This window comes from Armigeres subalbatus, chromosome 2 (genome assembly GCF_024139115.2).
Source record: "Armigeres subalbatus isolate Guangzhou_Male chromosome 2, GZ_Asu_2, whole genome shotgun sequence".
Classification (NCBI taxonomy): domain Eukaryota; kingdom Metazoa; phylum Arthropoda; class Insecta; order Diptera; family Culicidae; genus Armigeres; species Armigeres subalbatus.
Genome location: NC_085140.1, coordinates 159,154,799 through 159,182,303, shown reverse-complemented (window position 1 = coordinate 159,182,303; position 27,505 = coordinate 159,154,799). Strand labels below are relative to the sequence as shown.

Below are 27,505 nucleotides of genomic sequence, written 5' to 3'. Positions count from 1 at the left end.
TAGTTTGAACCAGATTTATTTGCTTGTTTTTAAGAATTAAAATTACCACCAATCATAATCGTAAATCGGTACGCATCTGGCACGGTACGCGGGACCCCGGTAAAAAAGTTCACTAATCTCCGCTGTTTCGTAATCGTCCAGATCGAATTTGCACTGGTGCGACATCGGACAGGTGCAACGATGAAAGATGAATCCATAGTCGGGTCGAGCATAACCGCAAAAATCATACGACTTACATCGTTCCAGAGCTGAAAAAAGAGCAATCCTGTTTATCATATTCATTAGAGAAAAAAAAATCATTTCTACATGAAATGCTTCAATGAGGTTTTGAATATGTACCTATAACGAATGTGAGGCATCGATGAATAATTTATCATTCTCGTTCTTTCGATTGTAAACATTTGGAAATGTTTTGTCTTGAAAAATTTTTAGAAATGTCTTAAAAATATGATTGGGTTGTAAGGCCGGAACAAATATTATCTTCCGTCAAAACCGTCAATTTTCTGCACAGGCTGATAGTCAGAATCTGGGAAACAGAACTCCTACCGGAGGAGTGGAGGAAAGGGGTCATATGCTATACATTTACAAGAAAGGCGACAAGCTGTGTCTGAGAAATTTCGAGCGATTATCATCCTAAATGCCGCCTACAAAGTGATGTCTCAGATCATTTTCCGCCGCCTATCATCAATAGTAAACGGGTTCATGGGAATTTATCAAGCCGGCTTCCATGACGATCGCTTGACGCCGTACCAGATCTTGACTGTACGGCAAATCCTCCAAATACGACGTGAATATCAGAACCCAACGCACCTTCTGTTTATCTTTTTCAAGATGGCGTACGATAGTATAGACTATAGACCGCGTGGTGCTATGAAAATAATGAACGAGAACAGCTTTCCCGGGATGCTTACGAGACTGATCAAAGCAACGATAGATGGGGTGCAAAATTCCTTCTAAAATTCTGGCCCCTAGCTAAGGCTAGTTTGCCGACTGGCTGGCTGATCCACTGCTACGTTGTCGCGATCCCTCTTCGGCGGTCGTGCCACAAACTTCCTGATTCGAATCCTCCTGACTTCTCCCGGTGTCGACCAGTTTCGGTGAAGGAAACTTCCGCACTAATGGAGCCAAGACCGGCGACTATCGCATGATACGCTTTTACGCTTCCGGTTGCAGAGGTGGTCTGACAGTTCCGTTGGTGGATGACGTCCGCACTGATGGTGCCCTACATACCCGAAAAGCTTTCTTCTTCTTCCTTCTTCCTTCAGCAGATTGGCTGTTGGATGTTCATGTGCCGAGGTCAGTCCGACGATTCCGAATGGCAGAAGACTTCCGACATTATTTGCGTCACGCCTCTGCTCATCGCATTCCACGAATCTTCCTCGTGATACATTCGCTATGTGATTTTATTCACCCTTGGGAAAGTCATACCTCTACGTAATTCCGCAAACCTCAAAGCTCACCGACATTCGGCATAATCCTTGCTAGCGCAATGATCATTTTAGCCGCCTTTTCGCAGCAATAGTCGACATTGCTATTGAAATTCAACCGGTCGTCGATCATCACTCCTAGATAAGGCAAAACCCGCACAGACGCACACTGGTTCAAAAGCCCCCAAAACGTGCGATTTCTCAATAACTTTGACAGGTTTCAAGATAGATCAAAGTAGTCTTCTAGACAAACATGTTTTTTGTCATTATGCACGACTTTCTAGAACAAACCATACTGCTAAAATCATTTTCAAAAAAGTTATGCTCAAAATATGATCTTTGGGGGTCATTCATACAAAGCGTGTTCTAACTCGTTACAAAACCGTTATTCCAATATGGTGTCTTCAGAAAAGATGTTCCAATCCACATTCTTTATAACATTGCAGAGGACAACCACTGCTTTTGTACATCTGCGTAATTTTTTTATTTCACACCGCCCTTTAAGGTGGATAGATGTTTTCTTATCAAAAGAAAGCCTAAGAAATATCCTTCACCTCTTCTGAAGACATCATGACTCTAAAATGTAGTTTTCAGGTCGAAAACTAAAAAACGCACGTTTTGGGGGCTTTTAAACCAGTGTGAGACGGTATGTCGTGCCCTCCATATGCGTGTGGGCTTCATGACCGTGCGGTTAGCAGCGTGAGTATCTAAGTGCATTTGCGTGCCATGGTGTGTGCGTTCGATGCCCGTCCTGGTAAGGAGACATTTTTTCGTAAAGCGGAAACTCTCCACTGGTCCACTGTGTGTTGTTTGAATATGTTCTGTCCGTTTTCTAATGCTAGGTGTTAAGTATTTAGTCTGTGCGACCTCTGGTCGAAGTCGGTGATCCTGTCTTTCTCTAACGCTCCATCCGCTGAATCAATTGCAGTGCTGGCCAACATCACTTCCGTCTTGTGGTGATCCAAATGCAGCTTGAATCCAATGCCTGCGTCAGCCTATTAACCCGTATAGACCTGAGTGAAGGAAAAAATTCAAACTGCTGTCATTTCGTCATTTTATGTCGTATTGGCCTGGTTTTATTACCGTTCTGCTCGTACAAATCCCAGAACTCATGCAAAATATGCAAAATGCTGAAGTTTGATACCCATATTGCCGCATTTTGTGACATTTCGATAATGGCCGATTTTGATGCTTCCGGATTAGGGATTGCAGAAATCGCTCTCAATAAATACTGTACCGCTCATAAAAAAAAATCTACTCTTCCGCTCATTTTTGGTCGCAACGAAAAATACGCGCCAGATAGTTGCCTAAGAAAAACATACCTCCAGAAAAAAAGCTACTTCGTTATTTTTTAAAATTTGGTCGCCACGAGGTGCATTTCGGCGGTGAATGCTTGGATAGCAGCACATAACATAAGTGGATCTTCGAACAAAATCCAATCAAAAAGTTGACCCCCTTTTGATGAGCCAAAACTGTTATAATTGGGAACGGGAACATCGTTCTGTCATTTTCAAGTGTAAACAAATACCATATGATCAGAAAATTATAACACTTTTTTCCAAGACTACAAAGAGCAAGATCTGTAGCCAAAGTATAATGATATTTATTTTTCTGTCATCAATTTTCTACATTGTTTTTAAAAATGACGGATTGCATCCAAAAGAAGGTCTCTCTTATGCTGTAACTAACCAATTTATATTTGATGAAATCTAATTTGATTTATTTGTAGGGTAAACTTCTATTTTCAGGCGATTTTTGATGAATTGTTCGTCTTTTATCCATTTTAACTTATTTATCATACGAATACAAAATTCCTCTAAAATTGATATAATATTTTCGAGTCAGCATGGTAAAAATCTAGATTTTATTCAACATGTGTTGAAAAGTATATTCCTTAGAACTGTTTTACATTGGGAACGAATCTTTATATACGCAGTCTTCGGTTTTTTCGAAAGGATGACGAGGGATACACCAATGTTTGTCTACGATGCGTAACAATCACAAAAGGTAGATTAGAAACAACATTATAAATCAAGATAAAATTTTCAAAACGACTTATCTGCTGTTGTAAACAAAGATTCAAACGACGATTTGACAAATCTGATAGCTCTCCCACGAACACCAACACCATCAACAGGTAGCGGAAACCTTCACCTACTTATTGGTGGTGTTGGTTTGCGTGGGAGAGCGATCAGATTAGTCAAATCATCGTTTGAATCTTTGTTTACAAAAGCAGATAAGTCGTTTTGAAAATTTTGTCTTGAAATTATCAATCGTACGAAAGCAAACTCGCTTATCATAATGCAGGATATCATATTAAATGAAAATGTTATGAACCAACATTGAAATCAAATTATCTTTATCATGCCATGAAGCACGTAATTTGAATAGGTTATTACGATGTACGATATTAATGTCATCTCTTTTCATGGCATTTTTTCCATTATTAGAACATTGCTTTTGGGTTGATAGTATTCCGAATACTCTATACAAAAAGTAGAGCAATTTCAACGACATGTAAAAACGAAACAGAAAACACCAAAACTGTGCATTGAACATTTAACTGAGGGTAAATCCAGGTGAGGCATCACCTTTTTAAAAATCAATATTTCTTCAAAATAATCCGATAAATGAAACTCTACTTGTTGTTATTGATAGTTTAAGGGAACATAGTGTGGAAGACTTTTGAAAGACAAAAAGTCGGTTACATACATGTTAGAAAAAAGTCAAATTCGGGTGCGCTGCCACCAAATATACTCTATTAATATACTATATTTGGCTGCCACACTACTGGGAGAGACGGCACACATGGGAAATGTTTGAGAAATGCGGATAATAAGTATGCTCATAGCAATGAATGAGCATTTGATACGGTTTTCGAATAAAAACATAATATTTCATGAAATAATTAATATTCCCTGGGCTTTGGATTATAATTCTCCACAAATATTGATATATTTTAGGAGAATTGTAATCTATGCTGGTAGGAGTCTACGAACTGGGGGTCGGAATCTACTTGAATACACATGAAGAAAATGGTATAGATTTTGGGAATAGAATTGTAAGTTCGTATACTACTATTCGGTTTCCTCAATGACCGACAGGGTGCGTGCTACATGTCGCGGATAGAAGCTAAGGGAGGTGTGGTACAATTCGACTGAATTTATTGAATAAAGAGCCTTTTAATAGTCAGTTAATTGTGCTTAGCCTCCTATTGTGTTGTAACTGAATAATGTCAAAATAGGTAATCGATACAGACATCTCCTTTCACAACAATCTATAATTCATTTGAATGTATTCAACATTGGCTACGTAGTTTAATGTCCTATGCAACATAGTTTTAAAGATACTATTTAGCTTATCGCAAGTCTAGCATCCTGCACTAGAGAGTTACTTTAGAAGAGACTTCTCATAATTTTATCGTAGTCAACGTTTATTTAAAAATAATTTATAAAATGGAGTGCTCATTATTTCCTGCTAGATCAGTTACAATACAACGTGGACCACATTGAGGAAAAATTATTCAATAAATCGATATTATCGTCGAAAGGCCCAGCTATGCTGTAATCAAATTAATCACTTATTATATAAATCTCTAACTGAAATTAGAAAAAAAAACAAGCTACTTAATTAAATCCGACTGATATTAAATATAAAACTACACTAATTTGAGAATCCCATTTAAAAGAACCTCATAAATAATAAAATGACATTTACTAATATCCATTCTTTTCATTATTTTCCTCACTATCTAACCCGATCTCAACTATAATAAATTATGATGGAGCTTCGAAATTAACAAGATAACAAGATTCTGAGCCAACACCAAATGCAGCATGATCCTACTAATATCGTCAGGAATCGGAAGAATCTGGAACGGTAAACACTTATTAAAGCTAATAAGTGGTAAGTAAATAAAAAGACTACATACATGGTAAGTGCAAATAACTTATAACTTTATCATATTTTTATACCATTGCCTAAATGTATATATCATAATTGTTTACTTTGTAAATGATAACCATACTTTGTTTATATACATGCCCATTCGTGAAAAAATGTATACATATATGTTTTTGTGAGTGTGTGTGTTTATTATATCAAAATAATAACCTAAACATTGATTTAGGAAATAGGTGGAAAATTAAGCTGAAGTGTTGGTTAGGATGGTTACTGAGAAGTGCAAAATATAGTTGATGTAAAAATTGATGTAGCGGTGTTAGATGGTGTTGGCAGTCATGGATCTACATTAAGTGAATCGACTCATCATTAAACACAGGACTGCAATATATGTTCAACAAAATCGCGAGCAGTGACTTATTTACTTATTAATACTATGTTTGCACTACGGCCTGAATAACATGTTATTCAAATTATCGATAAAAGAAAGCTCATCAAGATAGCCGAATAACATGTTACAAGGCCCTAGTGTAAACATAGTATAAATCGTGACGTGAATTTGGAAAGGTTGAACGGAATTATGAACAAATATGGTTCCGACGATTTAGTAATTTGGTTTTGACCGTTTGTTTATTTTTCGGTGACTCGTTTCTGAGGCTGGTTTCCTGCTTAAGGGAGTTAAGATAGTGGAGGAGTTGTGAATGTGAAGAAAGAACGATACGGTGATAGTGACCGCAATAAGTTTTAATGATCATGATGACTATGTTAAAATTAACGTAATGATAGTAGGTAAATATGATGCGTGATTTCATTGCTTATACTGAGTGAAATGATTCGTAGTGGCAGAAAAACTTATATAGTTTTGTAAAGGTAATGAAGAAGAAAAGAGTGATGTTGATGTTAGTGATGATAGTTTGACAATACTAAGTGCTTATAATGATGGGGTTGGGCTGTTATACAAATCCTTGTTTTCATCAACACGGCCCATAACAGTGACCACATGAGCAACATCGCTTAGGAACGTCTGTGTGATGATGAAAAACGGGAGGCTCATAGAAGCCAATATGGGCGGGGTACAGTGTAGATTAATAGCAAGGGACAGCTGCCATTGTAACCACCACAAAAAAAAAAAAAAAAAAAAAAAAATATTTCATGAAATAATTAATATTGAGCGTCTGAGGGGAAAATGTTACAAGGTTAAAATACTTCCAACTTCCATTCTTCCAAACAAGCGGAAGTAAATGGAAGTTTGAAGTATTTTACCCTTGCATAATATTTCAACCAAACATCAAACAAATTCATCGTTTACTGGTTAAGAGCCTGTGTGTGGCGTACGAATGGATTTTGTTCGAGTTAGTCGAATCAATATCAATAATTAAATCAGTTACATATAATAAACTCCTTTCTTTTCTACTTTAATATTGTTTACCCCAATCTCTTATTAATTATTAAAAAAACATATTTAGCTCCTAAACACCCAACGCCACTAGGAAAAATCTTTTGTATAATTCCAACGCGAATCGTATTCAGATATACAATATAAGTCGCGTGACCCCTTGTTAGATCAAATACCGTTATACTATCTTCTGACGTTTCGATGTTCCGTATAACAAAAAAAAAGTGTTATAAGGGTACAACTTTTGCTACCCGAGTTACACATATGTTATGTGATAGCAGTGCTATTTGTACTGCGGAGAAAATGTTCACATTCAAGAGAGCCTTGGCAAATGATCACGAAAGTTGTCATTTTGTTGCAAGGCACAATAACGAACCACGATAAAAAAGAGGCTAAAACCGCTAAAACCTCTTCTAATCATAACAAGGCATGAAAACATAACTATCGCACTTGTATACAAGTTGGGAAAAAACTGATTCGGATAGGCTGCCCCCACCGAGGGGGTGATAAAACGCTTTGTTCTCGCTTTGTTCTTGCGTAAAACAAGTTAAAATGCATCATCAGAACCGGTGCCCCTCGCAATTGGGGCTTATTAAAAGAAATTTATCATGGGTTGTAGCCTCCCGAATCAGTTCATTACCGTAACAGCTACCGAAAAACGTCTCTCACGGTATGCTACCTATCGAGAGTGCATACCGACATGATAAGCGAGAGATTTTCTCATTCTCCTTTGGATTCACACTCTGTTCCGGAGGCTTCCTCCATGGCCTCGGAACTGACCTCAGTGTGGCCAATGTCTCCAAAATCATATCCGGAAGTCATAATCCTTCTTGTCTTGCAAAACGCTGAAGTTTGACTCCCATATTGACATAGGGTATCTGTTCCCATATTAATAACAGCCCGTATATTAAACTCAACCGTCGATAAACCAAATAAAAAATCAATTTGATTACAATTTCTCACATCGTATGTACACAATAATGAATAGACCACATTTTCCAATGTTTGGAATATTATTTAAAATTCCGTTTGAGTAATGTTTTAGTTTACAAGACTCAAATTATTAAAACAAAATTATAAAACATTAATAACATTTAATATAATAACAATAAAACATTTATTTTCATTTTCCTACCTCTGAACTGTTGATTTGATGCACTGCTCGATTGCTACTAGCAGATTCATCTCATTTCACGCCGTTGTTTTCCACTCAATTTCAAGCTAAAACAAATGAATCCTTTCAAAATACACTTCACAACACATAGAGCACATCACAATTTCACTATAAATATAATCATATTTGAAAAACTAACGCGATTTCCTATAGTTTGATATAGGTTTATTTCGAACAACGTCTAAATTATTCTTGTCCGTATTCCAAACTATTTACATGGCTTGCAGCATCGGCAAGGGTTGCCGACCTAGATTTTTATTTCAAAAATGCTTGAATGAACTTTTACTGTGAAATGCAACTCTTATGTTTGTAAAACAAGGTATATCGAAGAGATAAACTATGACAAACATACAATTAAACTGATAAGTTGGAAAACTGCAACAAAAACAGCAATTTTGTAATTATATTTCAACCAGTGATGGAAAATGTCAAAAAAAAATGTCATGGCATTGCTATTTCTATTTTTCTAATAACTTTTTCCAAAAGTCATTTACAGTTCGGCTTTTTTGATTGACATGAAGTACTTAATGGGTCCAAGAACTTTGTCGAACAGATCATTGTTCTAAATACAAAGTGGGAGCCATGAGAGCGAGATTACAAAAATGTCGCGGAATGTCATGACATTAATGTCATTTAACACTAATTCGGCTCTCACGTCGCCAATATCATGTTTAGAGAAATTACCTCTTAGAAAAAGTTTTCGGGTCCTTTGAGGGCTACATGTTTACATGGAAAATAAAATTGTAAATGACTTGTGAAAAAAGTTATTAGCAAATTAGTCTCATGACATCGAAATGACATTTCCCGTCACTGATTTCAACTCAAATACAAAACATTGAAGAATTTGGCATCACTGCAATCATATCGTTACGTATACACACAAGTAATAGTGTGCGTATTTTATGTTGGAAACAGTATTATTGATATTGGTACAGGCATAGGATTAACTATTTTTGAATGTTATTGAAATAGGTGCATGGCAGTGATAATGTTTTTTGGCTAAATCTATAATGTGATAACAATTTCATTTTTGAAGTTACCAAATTGCTATCAATTAAAAATGACGTGAGCCGAGCATAATTATTCTCATGTTTCTTGATTATTGGGTGAGAAATAAATGCATTTCATATGCGCATTGGCTTATTGTTATTGATATAGGAACAGAATACAGTTTGTGATATTTCGAAAAGGGCCGATTTTGATGCTTCCTCGAGTTTGATGCCCATATTGCTAATATGGAGCGAAAATATTGAATTGGCCATTTTGGGACCGGTTCCCAATGGTTCACTTCAAAGAAACCTGTTGTTGACCATTTCTAGAATAGGTGTCATCATAATTTTTGGTTCTAATATTATCACTCTATATACAAATCTACCGGAATGGTAAAAATAGGGACGAAATAAACGTCATTTTTTCGGACTTATATCGCCAAAAAGGAAGTTGTAGTCAAATTTATTGCATCTGATCCAGTGACCCATCGAAATAACTCCGGATAGGAGGACTACATCACAAGTCTCAACATGTATTCTGAATTCTGGGATCCGTACGAGCAGAACAGTAATAAAACCAGGCCAAACGACATAAAATGACGAAATGGCAGCAATTTGATTTTTTTCCTTCACTCAGGCCGATACGGGTTAAGGATCAGAAAAAAGTTTGTATTCGCGCTGCTCATGTGCTGCATTTGTAGTTTTCGATCTCCAAAATCCAGTGATAATTGGCGTTTATTATTTGGTTTGGAAAATTCCGAGATTATTTGGTCACAAAGTAGGAAAGGTATCATCGCTTTAACGGTGTCACTGACATTATGTTATTACGATATCTGAATGTCCAAATGAAGTAAAAATGTGCCAGGGAAAACGATTGGTAGGGATCTTGAAAACTGTTCAGTAGCATACAGGGATTGAATCCAAAAAGAATAAAAAAATCTGTCACTTATCATCTCTGTATACATATACGATATGCAGCATACCGCGAAAGACTTTTTTCGCAAGTTGTCGTGATAAAAAAAACTGATTCGAGGGGCCATACCCCATCATAAATTTCTTAAAAAGCTTCAAACGCGGGAAGCTCTGGTTCTGATGATGCATTTCAACTTGTTCTATTTACACAGCTGTGCGATCCCCAACACAGAATGAGTGCGAACAAAGCGAGAATTATCACTTCTCTGTAAGGGCTGCCTATCCGATTCTGTTTTTTCACACTTGTATTCGTTCATTTCATTTATTTAGTTAACATCTAAACAGATAACACTGAATCAACAATTTGACGCCACAATACACGGTTCGAGGCCGCATCTCTCCATCCTCGGATACGCCCCACGCTCGCCAAGTCGTTCTGCACCTGGTCTGCCCATCTCGCTCGCTGCGCTCCACGCCGTCTTGTACCTGCCGGATCGGAAGCGAACACCATCTTTGCAGGGTTGCTGTCCGGCATTCTTGCTATCACACTTGTATACTAGCTTGATAAATTTGTTAACATGGCTTGTTCTGATTCGAAACAGTTTTTGCCTTTTTTTTTTTTTTTTTTTTTTTTTTTAACTAATTTTATTTGCTAATTATCTAATACATGCATTCATCTCTTAGACTAGGTGTTCCGTGTTTTTTAACACTATCATCCTTATTTGCTATGTTACGCTTTTAGTTATTATCAATACATTTCATTTGCCTCTAGCAGTTAGAATTTTTTCCTCTGGTTGAATTGAACCATGTAGGAATTACAATGTTTTCTACTTAAACTAAACTTAACCTATTTTATACTAAGGGTACAAGGAGTTAATCGTTGCAATAGAAGATTGCAACGATTTTTGTCTAAAATTGGAAATTATTTTGTTGGACATTTGTTGCAATGTCTCAATATTAGAAATTCTATGAAGTTCATTGGTACTATACCACGGAGGCAACTTCAGAATCATTTTCAAAATTTTATTTTGAATCCTCTGGAGTGCCTTCTTTCTGGTATTGCAGCAACTAGTCCATATTGGCACAGCATACAACATGGCAGGTCTAAAATTTGTTTGTAAATCAAAAGTTTGTTCTTAAGACAAAGTTTTGATTTTCTGTTTATAAGTGGATATAGGCACTTAATATATTTGTTACATTTGGCTTGAAGGCCTTCAATGTGATTTTTAAAAGTTAATTTTGATCTAGCAGAAGTCCTAAATATTTAGCTTCGCTAGACCAATTAATTGGAACCCCATTCATAGTGACAATATGTCTGCTAGAAGGTTTCAAATAAGAAGCTCTCGGCTTATGTGGGAAAATTATAAGCTGAGTTTTGGAAGCATTCAGGGAAATTTTCCATTTTTGCAAGTAAGTGGAGAAAATATCCAAACTTTTTGCAATCTACTACAAATGACACGAAGGCTTCGCCCTTTGGCTGAAAGGCCCGTGTCATCTGCAAACAAAGATTTTTGACACCCTGGTGGTAAATCAGGTAAGTCAGAAGTAAAATGTTATACAATATGGGCCCCAGTATGCTGCCTTGGGGACACCAGCCCTTACAGGTAATCTATCAGATTTAGTATTCTGATAGTTTACCTGCAGCGAGCGATCTGATAAATAATTTTGGATCAGTTTAATGATGTACAGAGGAAAATTAAAATTCATCAATTTTACAATCAAACCTTCATGCCAAACACTGTCAAATGCTTTCTCTATATCAAGAAGAGCAACTCCAGTCGAATATCCTTCAGATTTGTTGAGCCGAATTAAGTTCGTAACTCTTAATAACTGATGAGTGGTTGAATGCCCATGGCGAAAACCAAATTGCTCATCAGCAAAAATAGAATTGTCATTAATATGAACCATCATTCTATTTAAAATAATCTTTTCAAACAGTTTGCTTATTGAAGAAAGCAAACTGATTGGGCGATAACTAGAAGCCTCAGCTGGATTTTTGTCCGGCTTCAAAATTGGAACAACTTTGGCGTTTTTCCATTTATCTGGAAAGTATGCCAATTGAAAACATTTGTTAAATAAATTAACCAAAAGGATAAAGAGCTCTCAGGAAGTTTTTGATAAGTATGTAGAAAATACCATCATCACCCGGGGCTTTCATATTTTTAAATTTTCTAGTAATAGATCTCACTTCATCCAAATTGGTTCCCAACGAAGGGTCAAAAACATTCTCTTGATTGAGAATGTCTTCGAAGCTCCGTGTAACCTGATCCTCAATTGGACTAGTGAGACCTAGACTAAAATTATGGGCACTCTCGAACTGCTGAGCAAGTTTTTGAGCCTTTTCGCCATTTGTTAATAAAATTTTATTTCCCTCTTTAAGCGCTGGAATTGGCTTTTGAGGTTTTTAAGAATTGTTAATTTCCAAAAGGGTTTCGAACTGGGATCCAACTTCGAGACATTATTCTCAAAGTTGGTATTTCTCAGAATAGCGAAACGTTTTTTAATTTCATTTTGCAAATCTCGCCAAATAACTTTCAACGCGGGATCGCGAGTTCTTTGGTATTGCCTTCTTCTCACATTTTTAAGACGGATCAGTAGCTGAAGATCGTCGTCAATAATAATGGAGTTGAATTTAACTTCACATTTCGGAATTGCAATGCCTCTGGCTTCGACAATTAAATTTGTCAAAGATACGAGAGCATTATCAATATCACTTTTGGTATCGAGAGGAATATCAACATCAAAATTCCTATCGATATACGTTTTATATAAATCCCAATCTGCTCTATGATAATTAAAAGTAGAGCTGATTGGATTATAAATGGCTTCTTGTGAGATTTCAAATGTCACAGGAAGGTGATCAGAGTCAAAGTCAGCATGAGTTACCAATTGGCCACACAGCTGACTTGAATCCGTTAAAACTAAATCAATTGTAGAAGGATTTCGACTAGAAGAAAAACAAGTTGGTCCATTGGGATATTGAATAGTATAATATCCCGCAGAACAATCTTCAAATAAAATTTTACCATTGGAATTGCTTTGAGCATTATTCCATGAACGGTGTTTGGCATTGAAGTCACCAATTACGAAGAATTTTGATTTGTTGCGAGTCAGAATTTGAAGATCAGCTTTCAACAAATTCTTTTGCTGCCCATTGAATTAAAAAGGCAAATAGGCTGCAATGAAGGAAAATTGACCAAAATTTGTTTCAACAGAAACTCCCAAGGTTTCAAAAACTTTGGTTTCAAACGAAGAAAATAATTTATGTTTGATACGTCTATTGATGACAATGGCGACCCCACCACAGGCGCTGTCAAGACGATCATTTCTGTAGATAAAATAATTTGGATCTCTTTTAATGGAGAGTCCTGGTTTTAAATACGTTTCAGTTATAATGGCAATATGCACATTATGAACTGAAAGGAAGTTGAATAATTCATCTTCCTTACCCTTTAGAGAGCGGGCATTCCAATTTAGAACTTTCACACAATTATTTGGATCCATTGAAACGGAGTCCGATAACAAGTGTGTACTTTACACCAACCTGAACAGCTTCAGGAATGGTATTTGCTTTGAACATTGCATCAATCATGTGATGCAATTGTTCAGTTAAAAAATCAAAATCGGAAGCAGTCATGCTACCTGAATCAACAACATGACCGTTATTTTCCGTTGGGACATGGGTATAAACCTCATTTTGAGAAGAGAAATTTGGTCTACCAGCAGCGATGTTTGCATACGTAGGTACATTGGAAAAATTTGAATTTACTGAAGTGCTTGCTACCCGTTGACGAGCGGCAAAATTTGTTTGTGAATTGTGGTGGGTATGAATTGCTCGACCGGTAACCGGTTTCGAAATTTGAGCGTTTGAAAAATGTCTACCCGATGAATCTGGGATCCGATTGGAATTTCCCGTCATCAATTTTGCACGGGAATTCAAAACTTTTTTGCGTGAAGGGCATTCCCAGAAATTGGATTTATGATTGCCCCCACAGTTTGCGCACTTAAATTTATTGGAATCTTCTCTCACAGGACATGCGTCCTTGGCGTGAGAGGTTCCACCACAAATCATGTATTTAGCATCCATGTGACAATGTTTGGTTCCATGACCCCACTTTTGGCACTTACGGCACTGGGTAGGGTTTTGGAAATTTCCCCCAGGCCTGCGGAAATGTTCCCATGTAACACGGACATGAGACATAATACAGGCCTTTTCCAAACTTTTCATATTATTTAGTTCACTTTTGTTAAAATGAACTAAATAAAATTCTTGAGAAATGCCCTCTGGGAAGTACCAGAATGGGATTTCTTTTCATCTTAATTACTTGGACTGGTGAAAATCCAAGTAATTGAGAAATTTCAATTTTAATCTCATCCAGTGATTTGTCATCACTGGGGAGACCTTTCAAGACGACTTTGAACAATCGCTCAGTTTTGTCGTCGTATGTGAAGAATTTATGGCGCTTCTCAGTTAAATAGTGAAGAAGACGTTTGCGATCGTCAAAGGATCCCGGCAAAACGCGGCAGTCACCCTTCCTAGCAATCTGAAATGAAACCTTGATCCCCTGAAGGTTACTCAAAATCTCATTCCGGAAGCCAGAAAACTCGGCAACAGATACCACAATTGGCGGAATCCTTTGCTTTTTCGCATGAATCGAATCACCTGGGCTAGAGGTAGATTCGATTTGCTCAATTTCATCATTAATCAAATCGAACTGATTGCTCAGTTCGATTGGAGAAGAATTATTTCCGATATTAGAGTTAGAAGGAATATCTGAATTCTCCAGCTTCCTTCTATTTTTTCCGCGCTTTGGCAGGACGGTCTTGAAACCTTGTTTCTTTGAAGGAAGTGGAGAATTCAGAGACTCCTCCTCTTGTTTTTATTAATGCTCATGGCTGAGCGTGGAGACGTGACCTTCTAAGAGGTTTTTTCCCAGAACGGTGTCCCTGCAGGATTACCACCGCTTGCCGGAATTTTACTTCCGCAAACGGGTCCAACGTAAAACGAAGGCACGGGTCCTTGCAAAGATCGTAACGGGATCAGTGGGTACAAATAGCGCTGAGAAGCACTGTTGAAATTAAAATAGCTTCGGGTAGTATTAAAAACTTCCTTCCGCAAAGAGAGAAAGAACCGCACAGCACGAAAGCACGATGCGGTCTGAGTTTTTGCCTTTCTTTTATCGTTGCTCATTATCTATTGAGAGCGATTTCTGGAAACCCTTGTAGCATATAATCTTAAGAGCATTTGGAGACGCATGGTACATTTGTCCGATGATTCATCTTGTGACAAAACTTTTTATGCAAATTTCATCACATCCGTTTTATAAAAGAAATAAACAAGTGTGTGAGCATTTATGTATATGCTATTTTTTATAATGAACGAGAAAGGCACCATCGCCGCTAGGTGGATTATTCAGGTTTTTTTGCTTGATCGGCTGGAGTACGGATGCTGTCATTTGAAATGTAGAAAATTTTAATTGATGATGAATAAAATTTACCGATCAGAAAAACTTCATAGCGGAAATCAATCCAGCATGTCTCTGCAAGCCACTAAAGACCTTGCGTATTATGTGCATTCCAAATTAGTTCGATGCAGATGTTTTAGGTACTCCAAATTTCTCTGGAATTCAAATGAATTTATTTACAATAACTACGCCTGGTATCCAATAGGAATCAACCCAGCATGTCCATAAGTCCCTAGAGACCTTGCGTATTATATGCAGCTCAAGTTTGTTTGATGCAGATGTTCTAGAATCTCCGAATTGTTCTAGAATTCGGATCAATTGGTCCTGAAGGTCAACTACGCTTGGTATCAAACCGATATCAACCCATCCATACAAGTCCTTACAGCCCTTGCGTATTATGTCAAGACAAAATTTTCAAAACGAGTTATCTGCTTTTGTAAACAAAGATTCTAACGACGATTTGACGAATCTGATAGCTCTCCCACGCAAACCAGCACCATCAACAGGTAGCGCATATCTTCACCTACCTATTGGTGGTGTTGGTTTGCGTGGGAGAGCTATCAGATTCGTCAAATCGTCGTTTGAATCTTTGTTTACAAAAGCAGATAAGTCGTTTTGAAAATTTTGTCTTGATGTGCTGTTCAAATTTGTTTGATGCCGATGTTATAGGTTCTCCAAATAGTTTAGGAATTCAGATCAGTTGGTCTACAAGGTCAACTACGCCAATCGCAATCAACCCAGCATGTACATACATGTCCCTAGACCCCTTGCGTATAATGTGCAGTTCAAATAAGTTTGGTGCAGTTGTTCTGTGCTCTCCAAATTGCTTCGGAAAACAGATCAATTCTGTACTACTAGGTCAATTACTCCTGGTATCCAATCGTAATCAACCCAACATGTCCAATCAATTGATCCCTTGAGTCTTTGCGTATTGCGTGCAGTCCAAATTAGTTCAATGCGGATGTTTAAGGTTCTCTAAATTTTTTTGGAGCTCAGATCAATTAGTCTACAAGATCAGCTAGGCCTGGTTTCAAACCGAAATCAAATCAGCATGTCCATATAATTCCCTTGAGTCCTTGCGTATTATGTGTAGTTCTAATCAGTTTAATGTAGATATTCTAGGCTCTCCTAATTGTTCTGGTGGTCAGATCAATTAGTCTACCAGGTCAAATCCGCATGGTACTCAATCGAAATCAACCCAGCATGTCCATACAAGACTATAGAACATTTGCATTTTAGGACTAGGGACTTGTATGGATATGCTAGGTTGATTTTAGTTTGACACCAGACGGATTTTACCTAGTAGACTAATTTATATGTACTCCAGAACATTTTGGAGCGTCTGAAACATCTGCATCAAACTAGTTTGAACTGCACATAATACGCAAGGGCTCTAGGGTTATCAGGGTGTCCATCCATTCGGGAAAACCGGGAAAATTGGGAAAAAACCGGGAATTGAACCCGACCGGGAAAAACTGGGAAAAAATGCAGGAAATCATTAAACCAATCGGGAAATTGAACTATCGATCAAATCATCAATTATTTGAAAATAATATACCTGTTAATAGTGTGACTCACTCAAAAAATAATTCACATTTCGATAATAATGATACAAATTGTATAAATATATTGTTTCCCAGTGTGGTTGCGACCCAAAGCCTGTGTAAATTTTATGGAAAATATAAAAAGTATAAGATTGGATTATTACGATTCACTACTATGTTAGTTATATTTGAAATCTATTCTCTTTAGTCGATTTCCGCATTGCTTTTCTGAAAGTTTCAGAATTATAAGGCTGTGCCTTTTGACGTAGGACGACGTCTTTCTTTTCTATATTGGGGTACACTTTGCGATTGCAAAAATCGGAGACCGTCACGAAAATATGATAGACTTTGAGCGTTTAGTTTAGAAACAGGTAACCAATCACGCACATGCATTGCAAGCACAGACATCAAAATCAAGCAACTTGCTGGTTTGAATCTAATCCACACGAACAAGATCTCACTCAGAGCGGACGCAGCAGCACGAAAGCTGTGGAAGCATTTTCAACGGAAAACCATCGCATTGTTGGTGGTAGTCGGCGTGTCTTGTCGACTCAAGTCAAGTCAAGTACGAGACACTGGAGACGACCTTACTGTTGAGGTCGAAATACTTATCTGTCAAAGTTACAATAATGTAGTGGAATTAAATGGAATAGTACAAACTCGTCTTACGACAAGGAAAGAAATTTAGTTTTGAACAAAAAGGTTGATTGCAAAAATGGACTATTTCGGTGGCATCGGCGTTTGGCGTGATAACTTGGTTGCTGTTAGTGATTCCATCCATTCAAACAAATTTATTGCATCATCTCCCTCCGCACTTGTGATTCTGCTACTGAAGGGCTACTTTCTGTCGTTGCCAAACGATTAAGTTTTTCACTTCGAAGAAAATTCATTTCGGAGCAACCTTCTTTTGTATAAAATAGTGGACCAGAAAAAATCGATTTCATTTCCAATGACTAACAGATAAATAACCAATCTTGCTAGAAAATTTGCGCAAGATTTTTCTTCGGGATCCTTAAATATAGACATAAATGAGTCCTCTCTATACTGAAATATTACCGAATATCATCGAATAAGTGTTTTATGCTTATTGAAAATATGAGTAACATTAACTAGTTTTAGCTCGAAAATGGACTTCGAATTACTCTCTTGTATTTCTGTTCAGAATCATTTATTCTTGACAAAAACATGTTTTCCTGTTACTATTTTGTCTACTTTTTCATGGTATGTACTGATCTGTGGGTTACTGTGGCAAATATTTGACCACAATAGAACATACCAAACGTAATCAAATTCAACAGAGAAAATCGCTAGTTTCCTCAATGAAAAACTTCTAACTTTCTAGAAGTGTAGTGATAAAGCTTTATGTCTAAATAGAAAACCTAGCACTAGGAGTGGCTCGTCTACTATTCGGAGAAGTTTGAGACATATTTGGACTGCGCTAGGACTATTTTGAAAATTTAACTTTATTCCGGCTAGAATGGTTAAATACCCCTATGTACGACGACAGCCAAATCGGTGAAGACGCCACCTTAGTGAAAAATTTCGTTTAGTTGCTGTTGATGTTTGAAGAGGCGCATGTTATTGAAAATAAGGAATCGTCATTGTCGTTTAAACGGAGAAAATTTGAAAACTGAAACCGATGTACCATGCGTCTCTATATACTTTTAAGATTATATGTTCCTGAACAGTTTTTAGATTTGAGAGGTCGAAAACTACAAATGCAACACATGAGCACAGACAAACATGAGCATTACGAATACAAATGTAAGTGCTTCGATAAAAATATCCTCGTCGAAGTCCTTCGTCTTCCATTTTCGCCCCCTAGTCCTAGTCGTACCGTCGGGATTTGTGGTCCAACACTATACCGGATCGCCTGGTGATCACTATGTGAATAGTCCAGTGCCTGTTCCTCACCAGCGACGGACTGGAGACGTCGATGATTGACTCCCTGCAATCTCTGAGAAATGTACTAACGGCACCTTCGTTGTACAGCCTGACGTCCAGCTCTGCCAATGTCTCCAGCAAACTGTAACCTCGGTGGTTAGTCAGTCTGCTTCCCCATTCCACTCCCCAAGCATCAAAGTCCACTCCGATGGTTGTCGATCTTCGTTCGATCAGTTTCTTTGTGAGTGCATCCAGCATCCGGTTAAACTGCACCAGAGTTCACCTTGGGGGCGCATACCAACTACAGGGTCCGGCTATTGAGGTGCTACATATATTTCATTTCAATTTCATTCAATTTTTCAAGAAAACATATCACTTTTTGAAAGTTCACGGGTAAAATTCATCTATTGTGTCCTTGAGCTTAACCACTCGCCGCAGATGATCCATGAGCGCATCGTACTAGTCCCGCAGATGCTCTTGTGTTATTTTACCAGAGGCCAACAGATGTCGCTTCAGGACTTGCACAAAAAACGTGATATTTAAGAGCAGCCGTGGACTCCAACATACTCCAGACAGTGGAATTCATAGGGTTCGAGTCCGGCGAACTCGCAGGTCGCTCTTAGCTCGAAATGACCCCTGAAAACTATAGACACTATAGGTTCCATAGACGAGCTGAGTGTTATCAGGTAGTGTGCGACGCTTCGCTGTAGATCTAAGATGGATAGGAGGTAGGCGCCAGTTGGTTGTAGTTGCTCTTGGGTAGATTAAGGAATATTGTTATGGATGTATTGTATATACCTGTTGTTGAATAAAGAGAACTGCAGCTGCTGGCAGAAGTATCAGTCAGTAGCCTGCCGTGGTGTAGAGAGGAAGCTTTTGTTGTTATTCTTTGTGAGGGGGTTCCCTTCTCTGGCCAACACTGAGGCGAAGGCGAGTGTAGCCAAACGAACTGTCAGTTAGTGTAGCCAAACGAGCATGACGTCACTATTGCAACCCAAGCAACGCAGCGTGTGTGTACACTGTGAAAAAGTGGAAAAACACACTTAATCGAAATAACCCAACCGTGCCTGCGCTCGTCTATGGAACCTATAGTGTCTATACTGAAAACTCCTTAGTTGGGTTTTCCTTACTTTTTGAGCAGGTGTCTAATTCTGTCGTAAGACCCAACCTCTGGTATCAAAATGATGACGTGCCCACGGTTCGACGACGTTTTGTAGAACTAATTCCCAATATTTTGTATTGTATTTTGTATTATATTATTTTAACTCACTAATGTAGCAGTTCAATTGCCGGACCCTGTACAAACAAAGATCCCATTAAATTTGGCGATTACGAACTCTTCGCTTGAGCTGTCTACTACCTCTTGGATAGGGAATTTGCCCATCACTAGGCCCGTGCATCTCTCAGTTCGTCTGCCGTCGTGATCTCGTCCCGGTCTCTACACACGACCACTGCCTCCTGCTTTAGAGCACTTACGTTACCTTCACTGCCCAACGAATTTGGCAATGAGCTACCAGAAGGGCGAACTTTTGATCGTAGGATAGGTACTTCTATACCTCGAACAGCAACATTCTTCTTTCTTTAGGTTGGCTGTTCAAGTGCCGAGGTCACCTCTCATTCATTGAAATAATGAAATGGACCATACTGCCGCTAACCGCAAGTCGAGCACATCTGTATATGTACGCTTATATACAGATGTGCTCGACTTGCGGTTAGCGGCAGCATAGGTGTCTTCAGCAAAGTTTCAATATACATTAATGCCGATATTTTGGTCTCACAATTTTAAGCGATATTCGTATAAAAGTCCCATACGATAAATCGGTCAAACAGCGTTTCTTAAATGTGAAGAGATGATGAGTTGTTGAGAAGTTGTTTGTCACTTAATTTTGATAAACCTTTTTAAAAAATTCAAAATTCCAGCGCATGCTGTGATGATTTATTTGCCTAATTCGAAAAGAGAGATCCATCAATGAAATTTGATTAGTAATTGAACTTTATCAACACTTTTACTGTTTAATATTATTCAAAATCAAAGATAATGACAAAATACATGATTCGTGATGGTGATCCAGTTAGAAAAAAAAAAACAACCAATGGGTAATGTTTTTAACATAACCGCGAGTAGACGTAGGACTTGTACATATAAACGTAACGTATTTAAATTTAACTTCTATTTTTTTGATCTATGGAGTTTGATTATAGGTATTGATATTGAAAACGACAACTTCTATGCTGTGTACAATTATTAGCAATTTGTTTATTCAAAACTTCTGGAAATAAAACTATTAATTAAATACATAATTAAAATTGCTTTGTTTCTAACTATTAGGCCCTTATTTACTCAAGCAAATGTAGGGCATTTATAGATTTCTTATTGATGATAATATTTGAAGTTTAAAAATTCTATCAATAAAATTTTCAGACTTAAGCAAAATGTGCTATTTTATAGGAACTGACCCGTTTTCCAAACAAAGAAATACCACCAATTTCGTTGCTTCTTTTTGCTAACATGCGTGCTTACTGTCTTCAGTGAAATTTATTTTTAAAAATCATCGAAAATTATGTCTTTGGAATACTGCCGCTGTCGCTATTTTTCCCACGTTTTTCAATCAAAACCCGAATGTGACACTTATGCCGCGAAATGCACTGGCCAGGCGAAAAATGTACGCATATTTGTCACACCGTGCACTGAGAGAGAGTTGTTGTTAATTTGTTTTTACATTTCGCCAGCGACGATTGTATTTCTTTGGTGTGATTTTTCGCTGTCGGTAAAAGTGGAACCGGAAATGGCATATCCAATACAGACAATCCAATGGGGCGGAATCGGAAGAGGACTTCCTCGAGTTCGATTTAAAAAATGACACAGGTGATCGTGTTTTGTTTGCGGAGCCGGCGAACGTTCCATTACCGGTCCCAGAGGTTGACCAACCAGTTCTTAGCAGCAGTGGCGTAGTTTTCTTGCCCAGGACAAGGACATACACAACATCCTCAACGTCCAAAGGAATCACGACTGTCTTATCGAGATGATGGTGACAAAGTTCTACCAGATGAAACAGTTTTTCTGTGGATTTGCAAAAAGTTCTCAATTATTTATATATTATATTCTAGGTCATACGGCTTCCACGGTTGGATTGGTTCAAGAGCATTAACGTAAAGGCTGCTGGTCTTTAATGAGAGCTTTGCGCCTGTTGGCCCCTACATACGAGCATTCCCATTGTCTGCGTGCATTCGGTCCGAGTCAGTTAAGGGTCGTACAGCCAACGAAATCCTTAGCTGTTTTTCAAAGTTATTATGAAGTACGCTGACCTGAAGACAATTATCTTTTGGTTGGATAATTGTTGTTCGCAAAATAAGAACTGGAATTTATTCCATCACATTACCCTACTGATAAACAGTAATGAAATTCAGGTCGAGCGCATACTGTTGGAGAACTTTCAATCGGATACGTTAATGGCCGATGACTCTTTCCATGCGGCGTTTGATTCCAAAATGCGCCATGAACATGTCGTCAGTTCAAGTCTGTGATTGGCAATTCAAAGAACAATGTTGACGTACTTAATATGTAAGCAACTGACTTCTTCAATGCTCACCGTTTAGGAGTATACGATAAACCACTGCAAGCCACGCCCGTGTGTGGCTTCCATGCAAAAAGTGGTGTTTGAAAAAGGCCGTTATGAAATGGCCAAACAATACAGTAAAGACCTTAAATACTGCAAGTTGTTTTCCAAGAAGCAATTTAAGTTAGTTGTAAAGAATTCATCCTCTTTTGATACAAATGTACGTTGGCAAAATGCTCCTCAAGGAGTTGAAGAAGAAAAGAAAACTTCTCTAATGAAAATGGTTCAACCTGTTGTTACCGAAAAGGAATAATCGTTTTTCATTGATCTTGTGATGAAGCAAGAAGCTTCTGATTAATCTTTGTACTCGTTTCATACTTTGAATAATTTTTTTCGCCATGACATGTCACAACATAAATAGGGTTCCTTTTTATCACTTTTTTACAGGCCTTGAAAATTTAATTATGTCACAGTTTCATATCATCTTTTCCCAAGAGGCCGTTCACGTTATACTTGGAGAGGTTCTAGATAATATAATACCTCTCCTCTTCTTTTATGGACAACCGTCCATATAAATTCTGAAAGGAGGGAATGACCTTGCATGCTTACCAGCCATCCTTCTAAACTATCCACGTGGATTGTAGATGACCCTGAAAGCATGGTATATTTTATGGACGGTCCCCAGGACACATCAAGCAGTGCTATGTGTCTTTTTGTGTGATTGTTATATCTCTTTTTTTTAGTGTGACAAATATGCGTCCATTTATCCCGGTGTGACAAGTATGCGTCCATTTTTTCGAATGTGACAAATTGACTTCAGATGTCATAAGACGAGTTTAAACAATCCCATTGAATTCCACCACTTAATTGTATCCTGACAGATACGTATTTCGACCTCAACAGTAAGGCCGTCTTCAGTGTCTTGTACTTGACTCGACTTGGTGGAATTCAATGGGATTGTTTAAACTCGTCTTATGACAGGTGAAAACATTCCACTAAAAAGCTCAAAATAATTTTCTTATCATTGACTTCAGATTTTTTTCGAGTTTTCTAGAATAAAACCTCTGTTTTGACAAAATATTTCGAAAATACGTATCAAGTTATGACGTTAGACATCAAAACCTCAAAAATGTTAAAATGTAACATGTGACATTTATGCGTCCAACGGCAGAATAATATTTGTATGAAAAGGCATAAGTGTATCTGTCCATTGCCGATTAAAACGCCTACCCGACTCTGCCCCATCACATAAACGAGATATGTGGAAAATACTATAAATTTGCCCTTTTTCCGCGATTAATCACCAGAAATATTTTTTAATTAGGAAAGCTTTTGATCACCGCGTGACTTTATCGAAATTAATTTATTGGCTTTTTTCGGTGATAATTATACTCTCTGCTAATCTTCAGCTTCTATTCATTTCACACTTGCCGCTCGCTTGCGGTGTCAATCGAATCTGTATCTTCATTACTTTCATCTACTCCCTTTCGCTTTGAGTAGTATAATTATCACCGAAAAAAGCCAATAAATTAATTTCGATAAAGAAATATTTTTTCTAACTGGATCACCAACACGAATCGTGTATTTTGTCATTATCCTTGATTTTGAATAATATTAAACACTTCTTCTTCTTCTTCTTATTGGCATTACATCCCCACACTGGGACAGAGCCGCCTCGCAGCTTAGTGTTCATCAAGCACTTCCACAGTTATTAACTGCGAGGTTTCTAAGCCAGGTTACCATTTTTGCATTCGTATATCATGAGGCTAGCACGATGATACTTTTATGCCCAGGGAAGTCGAGACAATTTCCAATCCGAAAATTGCCTAGACCGGCACCGGGAATCGAACCCAGCCACCCTCAGCATGGTCTTGCTTTGTAGCCACGCGTCTTACCGCACGGCTAAGGAGGGCCCCGTTAAACAGTAAGTGTTGAATTTTTGAATTTTGTAAAAAGGTTCATCAAAATTAAGTGACAAACAACTTCTCTGATGAAATCACATTTTAAAAACGCTGTTTGACCGATTGGGCGTATGGGACCTGTATGCGAATATCGCTTAAAATTGTGAATATTGATCAAAATATCGGTAATAATGTATAATGAAACTTCGCTGAGGACACCTATGGTCCATTTCGTTATTTCAATGACTGAGAGGTTTTTTCTTTCCATGTTTGGACAAGGGCTGCCCCAGTGTGGGTCGGTCAGATTCCAGTTGGCAGAAGGCTTCTGGTTCACCGGCGTCCCGACGACTCGAATCCAAACATTGCTCACTGCGCTGGATACTCCCCATAATCGGCATTTATTTGCTGATCTCATCTCCATCTACGCTGCAGCTCCGATAGTATTTGCGTCACGACTCTGCTTACCGCATTCCACGTGTCTTTTTCGTGACACATTCGCTCTGCGATATTGGAACAGGCGTTTCTCTACCTACTTCCGCAAATCGCGGACAATCGAACACCACGTGCTCCGGCGTATTTTCAACATTCTCGACATATCGATGAATTAGTGTTTCCGAACCGATATAAGTACTTCCGGAAGCATCCGTGGCCCGACAGGAACTGCATCAGGTAAAAATTTACTTCGCCATGCTTTTTGTTCATCCACGTCAAAAGGGTTATAATAAGCCGATGTGGTTCCACCTTCCTTTCTCCGTACTATCCCACGTCGCCATCAAACTAATCTTCACCATCTTTCTCATGTTTACGGCGGCTCTACGCTAGTAAGACTCGATGTCTTCCGTCAGGGTGATGCAAATAGGCACTATCCCGGGAATAACGCATACTGCCTCCAACGATATCGGAACACACTTTTTAGTTTTTCACGTAAGACGCGTTTGTACAATTCCATTCAATTCCACCACTTGACAGATACGTATTTCGATCTCAACAGTATGGCCGTCTGTCTCAACAGTATGTCTCGTACCTGACTCGACTTTAAGTCGAGTGGAGCCCTAAGAAAAACCCGCGCGCGTCCGTGATTGTGTGCGTCTGTGTCTGGGTGTGTGTTTGGGCACAAAAGCTAAGCAAAACATTAGCCAACAAGTTGCATTCTACAGAAGCGAATCCTAGGAGCAAATCTGCAATGCTTTATCACTTAATCGGTGAATTAAGTTGGGGTGTGCCTTTCTCGTATAATAAGTATACGTAAAGTCTATACATTCGCTCCGAAAACAAACTTTTTATGGGAGGCCCGGAGACCCATAGTGTTGTATACCACTCGATTCAGCTCGACAAACTGAGATTATGTCTGCCTGTGCTGTGGAATTATCCTTAACAAATTGCATTCGACGGGGAATCCTGTCCCATTGTTTCCTATTAAAAATAGGCCAGCAAATAATGGCCAAAATAATATTTTTTATATGAACGAGAAAGGCACCAACACTAATCAGGGTTGTTTGCCATGCTTCTACAAGCTAACCTAATTATAATATAGGAATTATTAAGTTTAATTACCAACGCAACGATAATTGTCCACTACTGTCAACTGGTGCCGCTCATCGTTGATGTCTTCTCCCGTTTGATTTACGAAAACCCAGTGCTGCTGTCTATTATCGCACTGGCATCGTGCCACAATCGAAACATTCTTGACGCCATACTTTTGATAAAGAGTCTTCTTTTGAAGTGCGATCTGGTTCGACTGACAGCGCTGCAAATGCTTCGTCGATGAACAGAACTTCATCTGCGTTCGAGTGTTGATGTTCATAATGTGTCCATGGTGCGTATAGGTCACCGGGCAGCTCGGAGTGTTGAGGGGGCAACGGCAAATCTTCTCAACCGCACTTGGCATCCAATAACGGTGATGAACTATATTACACACTTCACTCTCACGACAAGTTCCCATCATAGTGTCCTGCAATTAAAATGCCCATATTTAACTCTCAAGTTAATATTTCGATCTGAATAATAATTATTCTCACGTAGTCTTCATAGTGATATCTATAGCCTTGTACCATGAAGGTGGCAATGAATATCGAATATAGAAATAAGATATTCTTTCCATCACTAATCACCATTCTTCCAATTGACCTGATCCACTTTCAAACGAGCTAAACGCTACATAAAGACTGAGCTGATGTCAAACGTTGCAAATCCCAGTTTCGATACACATAGTGCTTTACACATCGTGTATGACATGTATCATGCTGAAATTTTCCAAACAGATGTGAAACCGCCGATCAGCTAATGGACGCACGAGATGCTTTACCCATGATCGGGAAAGGGTCCACGTTTTTCTCTGAGCAGTGAACATTGAGCACGCACGGTGATGCTGCTGGTATTCATGGCATGGGGAATAAATTGCTATGTCTGATATTTCTCATATTCATATTCTTGCAGATATGAGCTAATAGCCTATTAAAAATATGAGCTTTATCACTTGATAAATAGTTTTATGATGTTAAAGTATTTATACTGAGAATAATGTGTATGACTTTACATATCAAGATACTCTTTATTAAGTGATAAAGCCCATAACCTGAATAGCCTATAAAAAGAAGTGCACCATCTGAACCATCACTGTCAGTTATGCAAAATTCATTTAATTCCAAATGTATAAAAATATGAGACCTATCGTCTGTTTATTTAAATGTAATGAGTTATGATTTTTTTATAGACTTTATTCAAGTAATTTTTCACAATTATTAGTGTTCATCACTGAGTTTTACAATGAGAATAATGTCCAGACTTCAAACATTGTCATTCATGGTTGGTTATCCACGTAATTTAAAATTTGTTTATCCAAAGAATGTATTGTCTATGTATTGTCACTAACTGTTTTGACAAAATATTTCGAAAATACGTATCAAGTTATGACGTTAGACATCAAAACCTCAAAAATGTTAAAATGTAACATGTGACATTTATGCGTCCAACGGCAGAATAATATTTGTATGAAAAGGCATAAGTGTATCTGTCCATTGCCGATTAAAACGCCTACCCGACTCTGCCCCATCACATAAACGAGATATGTGGAAAATACTATAAATTTGCCCTTTTTCCGCGATTAATCACCAGAAATATTTTTTAATTAGGAAAGCTTTTGATCACCGCGTGACTTTATCGAAATTAATTTATTGGCTTTTTTCGGTGATAATTATACTCTCTGCTAATCTTCAGCTTCTATTCATTTCACACTTGCCGCTCGCTTGCGGTGTCAATCGAATCTGTATCTTCATTACTTTCATCTACTCCCTTTCGCTTTGAGTAGTATAATTATCACCGAAAAAAGCCAATAAATTAATTTCGGGAAAGAAATA

The 27,505-nt window shown here is 38.0% G+C and overlaps 2 protein-coding genes across 4 annotated transcripts in view; one reads left to right on the top strand and one right to left on the bottom strand.

Moving 5' to 3' along the window:
* LOC134211090 (nucleolar protein dao-5) overlaps window positions 1-27,505 on the top strand; it is a 51,609-nt gene that overhangs the window by 19,219 nt on the left and 4,885 nt on the right. The gene's annotated exons all lie outside the window — the stretch shown is intronic.
* LOC134211091 (U-scoloptoxin(11)-Sm6a-like) lies at window positions 3-27,317 on the bottom strand. The gene is made up of 3 exons (XM_062687704.1): window positions 26,168-27,317; window positions 25,704-26,100; window positions 3-248 (listed from the first exon to the last, which is right to left on the bottom strand). The coding sequence occupies exons 1-3, from the start codon at window positions 26,261-26,263 to the stop codon at window positions 43-45; spliced, it is 699 nt and encodes a 232-aa protein (XP_062543688.1). The 5' UTR covers window positions 26,264-27,317; the 3' UTR covers window positions 3-42.